The 13,378-nt window shown below is 40.1% G+C and overlaps 1 protein-coding gene across 1 annotated transcript; it reads left to right on the forward strand.

The window, feature by feature from the left end:
• Positions 1–419: 419 nt before the first annotated feature.
• Positions 420–4,561, forward strand: galr2b (galanin receptor 2b). The gene is made up of 3 exons (XM_041278520.1): positions 420–505; positions 2,027–2,414; positions 3,460–4,561. The coding sequence occupies exons 1-3, from the start codon at positions 493–495 to the stop codon at positions 4,208–4,210; spliced, it is 1,152 nt and encodes a 383-aa protein (XP_041134454.1). The 5' UTR covers positions 420–492; the 3' UTR covers positions 4,211–4,561.
• The last annotated feature ends 8,817 nt before the right edge of the window (positions 4,562–13,378 follow it).

Raw genomic sequence — 13,378 nt, forward strand, 5'->3', positions numbered from 1 at the left:
TATCTACATGCCAAACTTGCATTGTCTTCCTATTTCTTACATTGCACTGCCTGCCTATGTGTCTGAAGACAGTGCATTATATTGTGCTATATCTGATGACAGTGCATTATATTGTGCTGTATCTGATGACAGTGCATTATATTGTGCTATATCTGAAGACAATGCATTATATTGTGCTGTATCTGATGACAGTGCTTTATATTGTGCTGTATCTGATGACAGTGCATTATATTGTGCTATATTATTGTTCTTGTAAAATGTTAACATGTACAGTATTAGTGCTGTTGTGTAAGCAGTGGTGTGAAAGGAATATCTATTTCCTCTGTGGAAGCTGTGATCTCTGCAATGGGGTGTGGATATTTAACAGACAAGAGTGTAGGAGGAGCCTTTCAAAGAGAGACAGAGAGAGATGCTTCAGTAGGAGGGTTACATTGCAGATGTTTTGGTGGAAACACCAATCCAGAAAGGAAGAACACTTTTCCAGTCTATTGTATGAATTACAGTGGTAAGTCTTCCTGCATATTCATATGGATTCTGATAGATAATTCATTAATGCACTATTTTGTTTTTATTTTTTTGTATTACCTTTCCTAGTTTGCTGACTTATTGTGTATATCTTGTGTCTGCATGGAAACATTTGCATTTCTGAAACTATGCATTATGAATGATCGGAGAGTAAGACTTTTAAATGGGGAGGTGCGCACATTCATGATATGATTTAAATGATGAATACTGCATTTTCAATTTGGAAAGGAACCTGATATGGTGTCGCCTAGCATGTTGTTAATGTGTAATTATTTCAGTAATCAAGTGGGAAGTTTTAATTTAGTATTTTTTCTTTAAGTGCCAGCTTCAGTCAAGATGTTCAGCCACTATCTGGTCCTTTATTGCAGTGTGGGTCAGGCAGCAACTTCAAGAGCTCTGCAGCACGATCAAGGCTATTCAAATACACTCAGCTATTATTATTTACACCGTTCTGGGTCATTTTTTGTATATGCTCAGTTTTGTATATGTTAAGTTTTCTATATGTACAATTTTGTACGTTCAGTTTTCTATATGTATAAGTCCTATGTTTATTGGTACAGAGATTTTATTTATATTACAAATAATCTTTTGTATTCAATGTATTACTCTTAAATTAATTGGGTTTATTTGAATGTGTGTGTGCTCTTCTCTGTGTATTAACTGTGTGTAAAGGCAACGACACAAAGACATGCTTGTGTGTAAATATTCAGTAGTCTCACAACATCATTTGATGCCAATTAAGAATATCAAGCAGCTTCTATTTTCGAGCATCAAAATGAATACTTGGGGTTTTGGCAGCAATATGTAATTAACAGATTTTCAGATCGTTGGCATTGGTGCAAAAATAATTTTTCAGACAATAATTCTCTGTCATCCATTTTCTGCTTGTTTTTCCTGTAAAATAAATGAAATTGATGGGCTACAATGTGGTATGAAGTTTTACACTTGTAATGTGCCATTAAACTCAAATTAAAACTGTGTTTATCTTCTTAATACCATCAAACAACACAGGTAGAGATGTTTTATCAAATGGATTCTTAACTAAAATCTGACCAATATTTCATCCTATTCAAGGTTAACTTTTTTACAGCAGCACTCATGTGATTACAGTTGTTTGTACTGAACCACACTTATGCACAGCCTTTAAGGAAATACAGATCTTGTGTATTGCTGGTTATAGAATCTGCCCAAGGGTAACATTATGGCTTCATCAGCACTACATAACCCTGTGGATGCCTAACCCTTCATCAACCCTTCATTAGCTGATCATAGTAGTGTCATTTGGTATAGAGTTTTTGCAGTGATGTGCTTGATGGATATCTCTTGATTTGGACTTGAACTAATCCACTTTGCACTGAGAAGGCTGTAACATGTTCAATGTCTAGCACTGACATATAAAGCGTATTTTAAGTTATCACAATCATTTACTAAAGTGTAATAAGGTGCTACTTATTTCTGTTGCCAGACTTTTCTAAATATATTTCTGCATTGAATTTTTCAGATCTGATCACAAAGATGTCTGAGCATGAAGACCTCTCTGAAACGTCTGGCCACGGAAACATCTCTGAGAATTACTCCTTCAATCCAGCCAGTGTGATCGTTTCTGTTGTCTTTTCCCTCATTTTCTTGCTTGGCACTGTTGGGAATAGCTTGGTTTTAGCTGTGCTATTACGGAATGGACAAATGGGCCACAACACCACTAATCTGTTCATTTTAAACCTCAGTGTTGCCGATTTCTTCTTCATCGTCTTTTGTGTGCCATTTCAAGCCACCATTTACTCCCTAGAGGGCTGGGTTTTTGGTTCATTTATGTGCAAGGCTGTCCACTTCTTTATTAATCTAACCATGTATGCCAGCAGCTTTACACTGGCAGCCGTCTCAGTTGACAGGTAGGCACTTTCCTTTTCAAATGTTTCATTTGCATGGTTTGCATTGGTAAAAGAAAGGTTTATTAAATAGTTTTTTGAGTTGATGCTGCAAAAATATGCCTGAAAACTAAAAGTAGCAGCAAATACACTGGTGTCTAATGGTGAATAAGAGCTTCCACCCACCCCACCCCCTTCATAACCAATGCATCTGCAACACCTCTGCATTCCTTAATAAAGCATTGCTGTTCATAGTCAATGCATACACATTCATTTCAGTTGACTTAGAAGAGCTGTGAAAAAGGCAGCAATGATATTATCGTTCTTACTGCAGTCCCATTCACTTCAATGATATTACTGCAGTCCCATTCACTTCAATGATATTACTGCAGTCCCATTCACTTCAATGATATTACTGCAGTCCCATTCACTTCAATGATATTACTGCAGTCCCATTCACTTCAATGATATTACTGCAGTCCCATTCACTTCAATGATATTACCATTCTTACTGCAGTCCCATTCATTTCTTATTTTTTTATTTTTTATATAAATTTAGTCGTTGCCAATTATTTGAAAACTTGTTTGCTTGACTTGCATATTAATTTAACCTGCAGTTACCATAACAACCTGGATGCATACAGCCTCTTGCATTAATCTTACCATTAAGCCATCCTAATGGCACAAAAGATATTTATCAAAACACATGTCTGCTGAGACCCCATCTGTTTCCAAGATGCCCTGGAAAATTGAGATTGCCAATAATATTTCCAATAAAAATCCATTTCAACAGCAATTTCACGTTAAAAAATGGGAATTTAAACATGGACATGGATAAAACATATTTAAAAATAGGCATGTTTCTCAGAACTGCAAACCAGTGATTAAGGGTTTCATCAACAGCAAATATCAATTGAAGCATGTGATGTTTTCAACTGCTAACCCTATTTGACGTGACACATTTTGGTATACAACAGTCTCAGTGCTGATGTAAACAGCTGTTATATAATCTCCAGTATGTTTAGTTATGATACAGGACGAAACTAACCATTTGGGTCATTCTTTGCAGGTATTTGGCAATCCGGTACCCTCTCAGGTCTCGAGAATTGAGAACCCCATGTAATGCAGTGGCAACGATGGCTGTGATCTGGGGCCTGTCCTTCATATTTGCAGGGCCTTATCTGAGCTACTATGACATTACTGACGTTGACACAGTGAATGTGTGTATACCGGGTTGGGAAGAATGGAGACGCAAAGTCCTGGACACCTGCACCTTTATATGTGGCTATGTTATTCCAGTTTTGATTGTAAGCCTCTCTTACACAAGAACAATAAAATACCTCTGGACCGCTGTGGACCCTTTGGATGGAATGTCGGAATCAAAGAAAGCAAAGCGCAAGGTGACTAAGATGATCATTATTGTCACTGTGCTTTTCTGCCTCTGCTGGCTGCCCTACCATGTTGTGATACTTTGCTATCTGTATGGAGATTTCCCATTCAACCAGACCACCTATGTCTTCAGGTTGTTGTCCCATTGCATGGCCTATGCCAACTCCTGCCTCAACCCAATTGTCTATGCACTGGTCTCTAAGCATTTCCGCAAGGGCTTTAAAAAGGTTTTCCGTTGTATCCTCATCAAAAAGGCTAGGAATAAGGTTCATGTTATGCATGTGGCTAACACAGTGCCTGGCTTTGAAGCAGGATCCACAGAGGTGTCACACATGAATGACGAAAACAGAAGACCGAATGCCTGTGAGATGGGCTGCAGACCTCCTACTGTTCCTGAGGACAACACAGTGGCCATCACCCTGCAGCCCTGACAGAACATGTGTCTTAGAAATTTGAAATACGTGCAAACTGAACTGTGCAGCTGGAAGGTTTATTTTTTTAACTGTGTCTGATTACTCCTACCGTAAACATTGAAAATGACAAATGTGCCATAATAATTCTTTCATTCCATTTTATAACCACGGGGCTGTGAAATGCTATTCTATAAGGGTATGAGTATTTTAATTGCATAGCAACTGTACTGTTGTTAACCTGTGGTTAAGTATTCTTGTAGGATTTCTTGTTATTAAGATTGTAAATACGATTTACTTACAGTACAGTTTAGAGAGAGTAAATGCATAGGCTTAACATTCTTATCTAAATGCAATGCTAATAGTGATTAAGTGGTGTAACAAATACATAAATAAAACATGTTTGTTTGTTGTGAAATGCGTGTGTGGCATTCTGCTGTGATCACTGCATGGAACATTCTATCACAGGATGAATAGACTGCCAAAGCAGGCATCGGTAGAAAAGGTGTGACTACCGTTTTTATTTACTTCAGAAATATACCAAATATATTTCTACATTTTAATTCCTATACAAGATATAGTCTATAATTTCCCATCTAATCAAGTTTAACCTTTGCATTTAAAAGGGAGTGGCTGGCTCTCTTTGGTTCTCAAATTTGATTGCCCATTTTTAATTTTAAAAGTTATATTACTGTGCTCTGTCAGTAATATATGCAAGTACATACTTAGGCACGCTTGCAGCGCTCAACACCAGCATCATCACAGCACTCCACAATGTGCTGAGGACAAATAAGAGACTGCAGCAGTTAGTTTCATTATTGCACCCACAAGCCTGTATATTGCACTTTATTGTGGATGTGCACTTCCTAAAAGTTGCCAGTAATTTTCCACATCACACACATACCTATGAGTCACAACAGTCAAAATCCTTGAAATATAAGGGGCTGAATCATGAACATTGAACAACATTCTTGTACTGCCCCTGCAAATTAAAACACATCTATAGCTCCTGACTGCAAGCACCGTGCTTGCTGGAATTACAACACAGTCACATGTAAACCACACTGCGGTACAAAGAGATCTCACAAGTCTGCTTAAAGAAGCTTTGGGGAAACAATCCTTTGTTTGATGTCAAGAATTCCTGGTCTGACTGTCTGAGTTGAATATGTGGTCACTGATCACGCTATATAATAACCTGGCAACATGGATCAATTATTATAATTAGGTTAGGGTTAGAACTGAGACTACAGTAAAAAAAAAATATATATTACACAATATCTTGTAACAATGATACTGGAAATGCTTCTTGTTTTGCATCTTATAATGTGACAGGTACCCCTTACTCACTATTTTCTGAATAAAAACCAGTGTTACCTGTGGATAACAAATAGACAACAATAGGCTACAATAAATTAATCTGTCATTAACACAGTTTGTGATGTGTGCAAAACACTGAGTTTCCAGTGAGATTCTGTCACAAGAATGAATACTTTGTATCTTTCTAAACAAGGGGTTTAGGGGTGCTACCTAATAAAACAGCTGTCATTCAGAAGAGTACCTTACAGGGTAGCAGGGGATTGACGTTGAGAATCACACTATAGCCCTTACAGGGTAGCAGGGGATTGACGTTGAGAATCACACTATAGCCCTTACAGGGTAGCAGGGGATTGACGTTGAGAATCACACTATAGCCCTTACAGGGTAGCACGGGATTGACGTTGAGAATCACACTATAGCCCTTACAGGGTAGCACGGGATTGACGTTGAGAATCACACTATAGCCCTTACAGGGTAGCACGGGATTGACGTTGAGAATCACACTATAGCCCTTACAGGGTAGCAGGGGATTGACGCTGAGAATCACACTATAGCCCTTACAGGGTAGCAGATTGACAGCATCCAGAAGCTTTTCAAATGGAAAGATAAAAACACTTAGACTTGATATTGAAAGACCATAAAATAGCATCTGAATAGAACATAAGGGGGTGCAGAAGATCCTGTCGATTGTAATTATTACATGCTAAATTGAGGGGAGCCATGAAAACACCGGTAACAAAACAGCATTTCATTTTCTTTTATTGACCCAGCCTTGTATCATACTGCCAACAAAATGAACACTCACAGCATATTTTTAATTATAATGACAATGAGAAATAGCATAAATGCAGCATCAAAGAATTACACAAACTTTAAATACTCTGATCAAGAGGAGTGCTTTAAATAGACAACAATTGAATTCTGTTGTTGATGTACAGTATGCAATTCCTTTATTCATGCTTTCAAAAAGGCATTTTGTATGAATATGATTAATAAAATCCCAGGTCTGTGTAGAATCTTATATATATATATATATATATATATATATATATATATATAGAGAGAGAGAGAGAGAGAGAGAGAGAGAGAGAGAGAGAGAGAGAGAATATCTCTTTCATTTCAATGCTATTAATATCTTTTCAGAGTTGGGGCTTCACTTCAGAATGAAATATTTTGTTCACTGTTTCTCAGAAAGAAAGAAAAAAAACAAGCCACAGCATGTTGCAACCCTGCCAGCTGTAACCACACAAAAAAGAGACTCCTCTCCAATTCCTCTGAAAGAGGCTCAAGCACAGGCTTCATTAGAGTCCCCATTTCAATGCTAATTATTTTAAATGTAGTTCATGTTAAAGCCTGTGTTTGGAGAATCGTGTAAATGAGACAACAGCAAAGCATCACGACAGAGCAGCTTCCTAATGAATTATAATTACCAACAAGAAGTTGTCAAGCCTCTGCAAAAGCACGAACCAAAAAGCCATGTCATTACTGTATTGATGAGCTTGGCTTGAAAAGTATTCCTTATCTAGTTGATATATTCCTTTGAATTATTTTAAGAACAGTGGATCATTGCAAACAGAAAGCCCTATTCACATCATACAAAATGTATTTATTTTCTTGTGCTCTAGTACATTACAAAAAAAACCTGACTGTTAATACTTCAAGCCTCAATGTCCTGTGTGCTGAACACAGCATACCTTTTAGAGGAAACATTGAACTCTGATCCCTGCGTGCTGAACACAATGTACCTTTTAGAGGAAACACTAAGAACATAAGAAAGTTTACAAACGAGAGGAGGCCATTCGGCCCATCTTGCTCATTTGGTTGTTAGTAGCTTATTGATCCCAAAATCTCATCAAGCAGCTTCTTGAAGGATCCCAGGGTGTCAGCTTCAACAAAATTACTGGGGAGTTGATTCCAGACCCTCACAATTCTCTGTGTAAAAAAGTGCCTCCTTTTTTCTGTTCTGAATGCCCCTTTGTCTAATCTCCATTTGTGACCCCTGGTCCTTGTTTCTTTTTTCAGGCTGAAAAAGTCCCTTGGATCGACACTGTCAATACCTTTTAGAATTTTGAATGCTTGAATTAGGTCGCCACATTGTCTTCTTTGTTCAAGACTGAACAGATTCAATTCTTTTAGCCTGTCTGCATATGACATGCCTTTTAAGCCCGGAATAATTCTGGTTACTCTTCTTTGCACTCTTTCTAGAGCAGCAATATCTTTTTTATAGCGAGGTGACCAGAACTGCACACAATATTCAAGATGAGGTCTTACAAGTGCATTGTACAGTTTTAACATTACTTCCCTTGATTTAAATTCAACACTTTTCACAATGTATCCGAGCATCTTGTTAGCCTTTTTTATAGCTTCCCCACATTGTCTAGATGAAGACATTTCTGAGTCAACAAAAACTCCTAGGTCTTTTTCATAGATTCCTTCTCCAATTTCAATATCTCCCATATGATATTTATAATGTACATTTTTATTTCCTGCGTGCAGTACCTTACACTTTTCTCTATTAAATGTCATTTGCCGTGTGTCTGCCCAGTTCTGAATCTTGTTTAGATCATTTTGAATGACCTTTGCTGCTGCAACAGTGTTTGCCACTCCTTCTACTTTTGTGTCATCTGCAAATTTAACAAGTTTGCTTACTATACCAGAATCTAAATCATTAATGTAGATTAGGAATAGCAGAGGACCTAATACTGATCCCTGTGGTACACCATTGGTTACCACACTCCATTCTGAGGTTTTTCCTCTAATCAGTACTTTCTGTTTTCTACATGTTAACCACTCCATAATCCATGTACATGTGTTTCCTTGAATCCCAACTGTGTTCAGTTTGAGAATTAATCTTTTGTGCGGGACTTTGTCAAAAGCTTTCTGAAAATCTAAACAAACCATGTCATATGCTTTGCAATTATCCATTATCAATGTTGCATCCTCAAAAAAATCAAGCAAGTTAGTTAGACACAATCTCCCTTTCCTAAAACCATGTTGACTGTCTCCCAGGACCCTGTTACCATATAGGTCATTTTCCATTTTGGATCTTATTATAGTTTCCATAAGTTTGCATATAATAGAAGTCAGGCTTACTGGTCTGTAGTTACCTGGTTTAGTTTTATTTCCCTTTTTTTCTCTATTTTACTCCAATCTACTTCTGTTAGTCTCTGTTTCATACCTTCATAGTTTGTTTTTCTAAAATTGTAAACCTTAGCTTTAGTCATTACTTTTGGGGTTTTAAAAAACACTTCAAATGAGACCATGTTGTGGTCTGAGTTTGCCAGTGGTTCTCTGGCCTCTGTTTTAGTTATTCTGTCTTCGTTATTTGAAAAGACTAAATCAAGGCATGCCTCCCCTCTAGTCAGTGTCTTGACAAATTGTGTTAGGAAGCAGTCATTTGTCATTTCCACTGTTTCAATTTCATCCTTCGTGCTACCCATCGGGTTTTCCAATTTTATCTGGGGGAAGTTGAAATCCCCCATTAGTATGGCTTCTCCTTTGCTACATACATTTCTAATGTCATTGTATAACAGATTATTTTGCTCACCGTCTGAATCTGGCGGTCTATAGCATGCTCCTATTATCATGCCCTTTGAATTTTTGTCTGTTATTCTGACCCATATTGATTCGGTTTTATTTTCTTTGTCCAGGTTTAACATCTGGGCTTCAAGACTGTTTCTTATGTATAGCGCTACCCCTCCTCCTCTTCTGTCCTGCCTGTCTTTCCTATATAGTGTATACTCACAAATATTATATTTGTCCCCATCACTCTCAGACAATCAAGTTTCTGTAACACCTATCACATCATAGTTACCTGTTAGTGCAGTAGCTTCAAGTTCTAGAATTTTGTTTCTGATACTTCTAGCATTTAGATAAATACATTTAATGGTTGTCTTACCTGAGTTGTTGTTCTTGTTTTGATGTGGTCTCCCTTCTGTTTTTTTGTTGATTTCTCCCCCCTTCCTTTCTGATCCATTCCCATGTCAGTGAAGCCGGACAGCACGACATGTCAAGTGGAGTTCTGCCTGTCCAGCCAGGGGCAGGTTTCTTGAATGCACTTTATTGATGAATCTAAAAGAGACACGGAGTATCAGTTGATATGATGTGCAATATAAGAAGAGTGTGCATGTTTGGACTGTAATTCTGTAAAGCCATTTCCACTGTTTTTTTCTGCCCTTTCAAACTGTGATGATACAAGGACCGCATACAGAGTGCATGCAGGTCCCATATGAAAACAAACCTTTGAAAGCGTTTTTTTACTCTTTCATCTTTCTTTAAAAGGTTCAGAGCACATTACTGGGAAAAACATTACAGGTGAGAATTGTGCAGTGGAAAAAAGATTCCAAACCAGTTTCAAGAATCAGAAAGTGCTTAAGACAGCATCACTTCCTCTTTGACAGTGTTTAAAGTGATCTCATTGGTCAGCTTTAAACCTGCAATTGGTTACCTGGCCTTGCCTCGACTGGGTCTGCCATGTGCATCTAATCAGGGCAAGCACTTCTTAGTCAATGCTGCTCAGCCAATAATTAATTTCTCTTAGTGAAGAAGTCCAGATTCTAAAAGTAATGAGGTCATCCATTAGTCAAAATAAATTAGTTAATAAATGAGCTGAATGGTTTGGTGTGTGGTTTCTATTAATGAGCGTCTCTTAAAAAACATATAAAGATGGCCACTGACATGTATAAAAGCTTAATCACAGATAAACAGGCTTCATGAGAGATATAGCAGAACTCATTTCAAAGATGAAACTTGCTAGCGAAAATTGGTTCAGGGTTACATCCAGCTAAATAAAAAAAATCACATTGACTGTGAAAGGGAGACAGGGAGCAGTTGCAATGAACAGACAGCCCCTCTGAAAGGGAGACAGGGAGCAGTTGCAATGAACAGACAGCCCCTCTGAAAGGGAGGCAGGGAGTGATTGCAATGAACAGACAGCACCTCTGAAAGGGAGGCAGGGAGTGATTGCAATGAACAGACAGCACTTCTGAAAGGCACAGCACGGTAATAGATTTAGTAAGTGAACCAGACTGCTTTGATTGAGCTCCTGAGAGCTGTGGGGTTAAGGATGTCTCAAGATTTAATATTATTGGTTTTCTAATAAATTTTCAATCACAGTATTATCTGGAAGAATGGATTTTTAAAAATGCATAGCAGTTTACAAAACTAACACACAGGTATGAATCAAATTGGTTATGTTCAAGCTAGAAACATATAATTGAAAAATAGAAACAGAGGCATAGTGTAAGTTCCGAAGAAATGAAAGGCAAAGCAGAAGCCTTGACCGGACATGATGGGGTCGACAGAGCAGGTAATTCAACCAGTTTCCTTACTTTTTGTTTGCATTGCGCTCTGGTGAGCAAAACAAGCTGAAAGGAAATCACGTAAAGTCTCAGTCTGTTAAATTCAGAACCCCATGTTCTCTGACAAGGATTGTATTTAAAGACACAAGGCTGTAACTCACAGGTCTTCCTCTAAAGCTCTCTGTCTGTGAACAGCAGGGGTGAATGTGGGGGGGCTGCCCTGCTTCAGACTCACTGGGGGATTAATTGACCCTTTGCACTCCTCCTTTCCTGCTGCAGGGCGTGTGTGGGTGCTGGCCTGTGACACCCAGCTCAGCTGTCTGCTCTGAATGCAATGCTTCAGACTCTGCATGCATACTCCTGTTACATAGTCATAAACACTCCCAAGACAGAATGCATTACTTAACACATTAACTAATTAAATACACGTTCCGGGCACTCGGTGCTATTTCTCAATTACACCACCACTAAAAACCCAGAAAACAGCATTATTTCATTATATTAACAAGACATTGCCCTGTAGTGCTTCAGAGGTGGCAGTGCATATGAATAATGAAAGAACACATTCAATGCAATGTGTCATATAAGCAACACATAACACATTGATTTCTCTATATTCAGCAGATTCAGAGTCCCAAGAAGCTCTCTCTGCTCTGACAGTAAGGTTGCAATGATTGAACCTGGTTAGTTAGTTTTCTATCACTAGGTGCAATGTCTTCCAAAACATCTTGATAGCAATAAAAAAGAAAAAAAAAAGTAAAGTAAATATAAAAATGCTATCTGTTAATCCTGAGGCAGAGCAGACTGGTGCTTTTACTGAAGCTGCTGACAGATACAGACAGCTGCTGACAGATACAGACTCTCTATACAGGTCAGTGAGCAATCTAACCTTCCTGTAACCAACACATAATGGGCTCTGAATAAATGGGCAAGGGGCAACAGCACATCAGTAATACAGACTTTAAATGAGAGATAGCCAAGGCTTCAGAATCCATTCCGACCTCTTAAACCATTTGATCAGAAGCCCAGCAGCATGCCTCTGGTTCCGCTGTAGAACCCCAGCAGCACGCCTCCGATTCCACTGCAGAACCCCAGCAGCATGCCTCCGGTTCCACTGCAGAACCCCAGCAGCACGCCTCTGGTTCCACTGTAGAACCCCAGCAGCATGCCTTCGATTCCACTGCAGAACCCCAGCAGCATGCCTCCGGTTCCACCGCAGAACCCCAGCAGCCTGCCTCCGGTTCCACTGCAGAACCCCAGCAGCACGCCTCCGGTTCCGCTGTAGAACCCCAGCAGCAGCATGCCTCCGGTTCCACTGCAGAACCCCAGCAGCATGCCTCCGGTTCCACCGCAGAACCCCAGCAGCACGCCTCCGGTTCCACCGCAGAACCCCAGCAGCACGCCTCCGGTTCCGCCGCAGAACCCCAGCAGCACGCCTCCGGTTCCGCCGCAGAACCCCAGCAGCACGCCTCCGGTTCCGCCGCAGAACCCCAGCAGCACGCCTCCGGCAGAACCCCAGCAGCACGCCTCCGGTTCCGCCGCAGAACCCCAGCAGCACGCCTCCGGTTCCGCCGCAGAACCCCAGCAGCACGCCTCCGGTTCCGCCGCAGAACCCCAGCAGCACGCCTCCGGTTCCGCCGCAGAACCCCAGCAGCACGCCTCCGGTTCCGCTGCAGAACCCCAGCAGCACGCCTCCGGTTCCGCTGTAGAACCCCAGCAGCAGCATGTCTCCGGTTCCACTGCAGAACCCCAGCAGCATGCCTCCGGTTCCACTGCAGAACCCCAGCAGCATGCCTTCGATTCGCTTTTAATTAGGTTGCAGTTTATAATGTGCAAGGCTTGTGAAGCCAGATGAAAACCCCTGTGAGCTCTTTAATCAAAGCCTGTGGAGTCCACTTTCTTCTCACTTGGGTGCTAAAAATTTTCTGAAGCTCTTCATTCCTAAACTAACTTCTGCACCTTGAGCAGAATTAGAGTTAAAAGCATATAATATAAAAATACAATGTAAAAAGAGACCGCTTCATATACTGACTAATAGTCATCCAACCTGACATTTCACCTGAAACAAAGTTCTCCTTTCAGTTTAAATCATCAGACACATGTTTAAGGGTTGACTTGCAATAAAAAAAAAAGCATATGAGCGTGTTTTGAGAAAAGTGTTGTTGTTGATCTAGTCTGATGTTTTGAATACACCCCTATGGAATGCAGTGGACTTGCCAGTCAGCAGCATGTGCAGAGCTATCAGTTTGACAGTCAGTAGCCTGTGCAGAGCTATCAGCTTGACAGTCAGCAGCCTGTGCAGAGCTATCAGTTTGACAGTCAGCAGCCTGTGCAGAGCTAGCAGTTTGACAGTCAGTAGCCTGTGCAGAGCTATCAGCTTGACAGTCAGCAGCATGTGCAGAGCTATCGGTTTGACAGTCAGCAGCATGTGCAGAGCTATCGGTTTGACAGTCAGCAGCATGTGCAGAGCTATCGGTTTGACAGTCAGCAGCATGTACAGAGCTATCAGTTTGACAGTCAGCAGCATGTGCAGTGCTATCGGTCTGTAAAGATTGATTGGGTAAATAGTCTA

Source organism: Polyodon spathula, chromosome 18 (assembly GCF_017654505.1).
Source record: "Polyodon spathula isolate WHYD16114869_AA chromosome 18, ASM1765450v1, whole genome shotgun sequence".
In the NCBI taxonomy this organism is placed as follows: Eukaryota; Metazoa; Chordata; class Actinopteri; order Acipenseriformes; family Polyodontidae; genus Polyodon; species Polyodon spathula.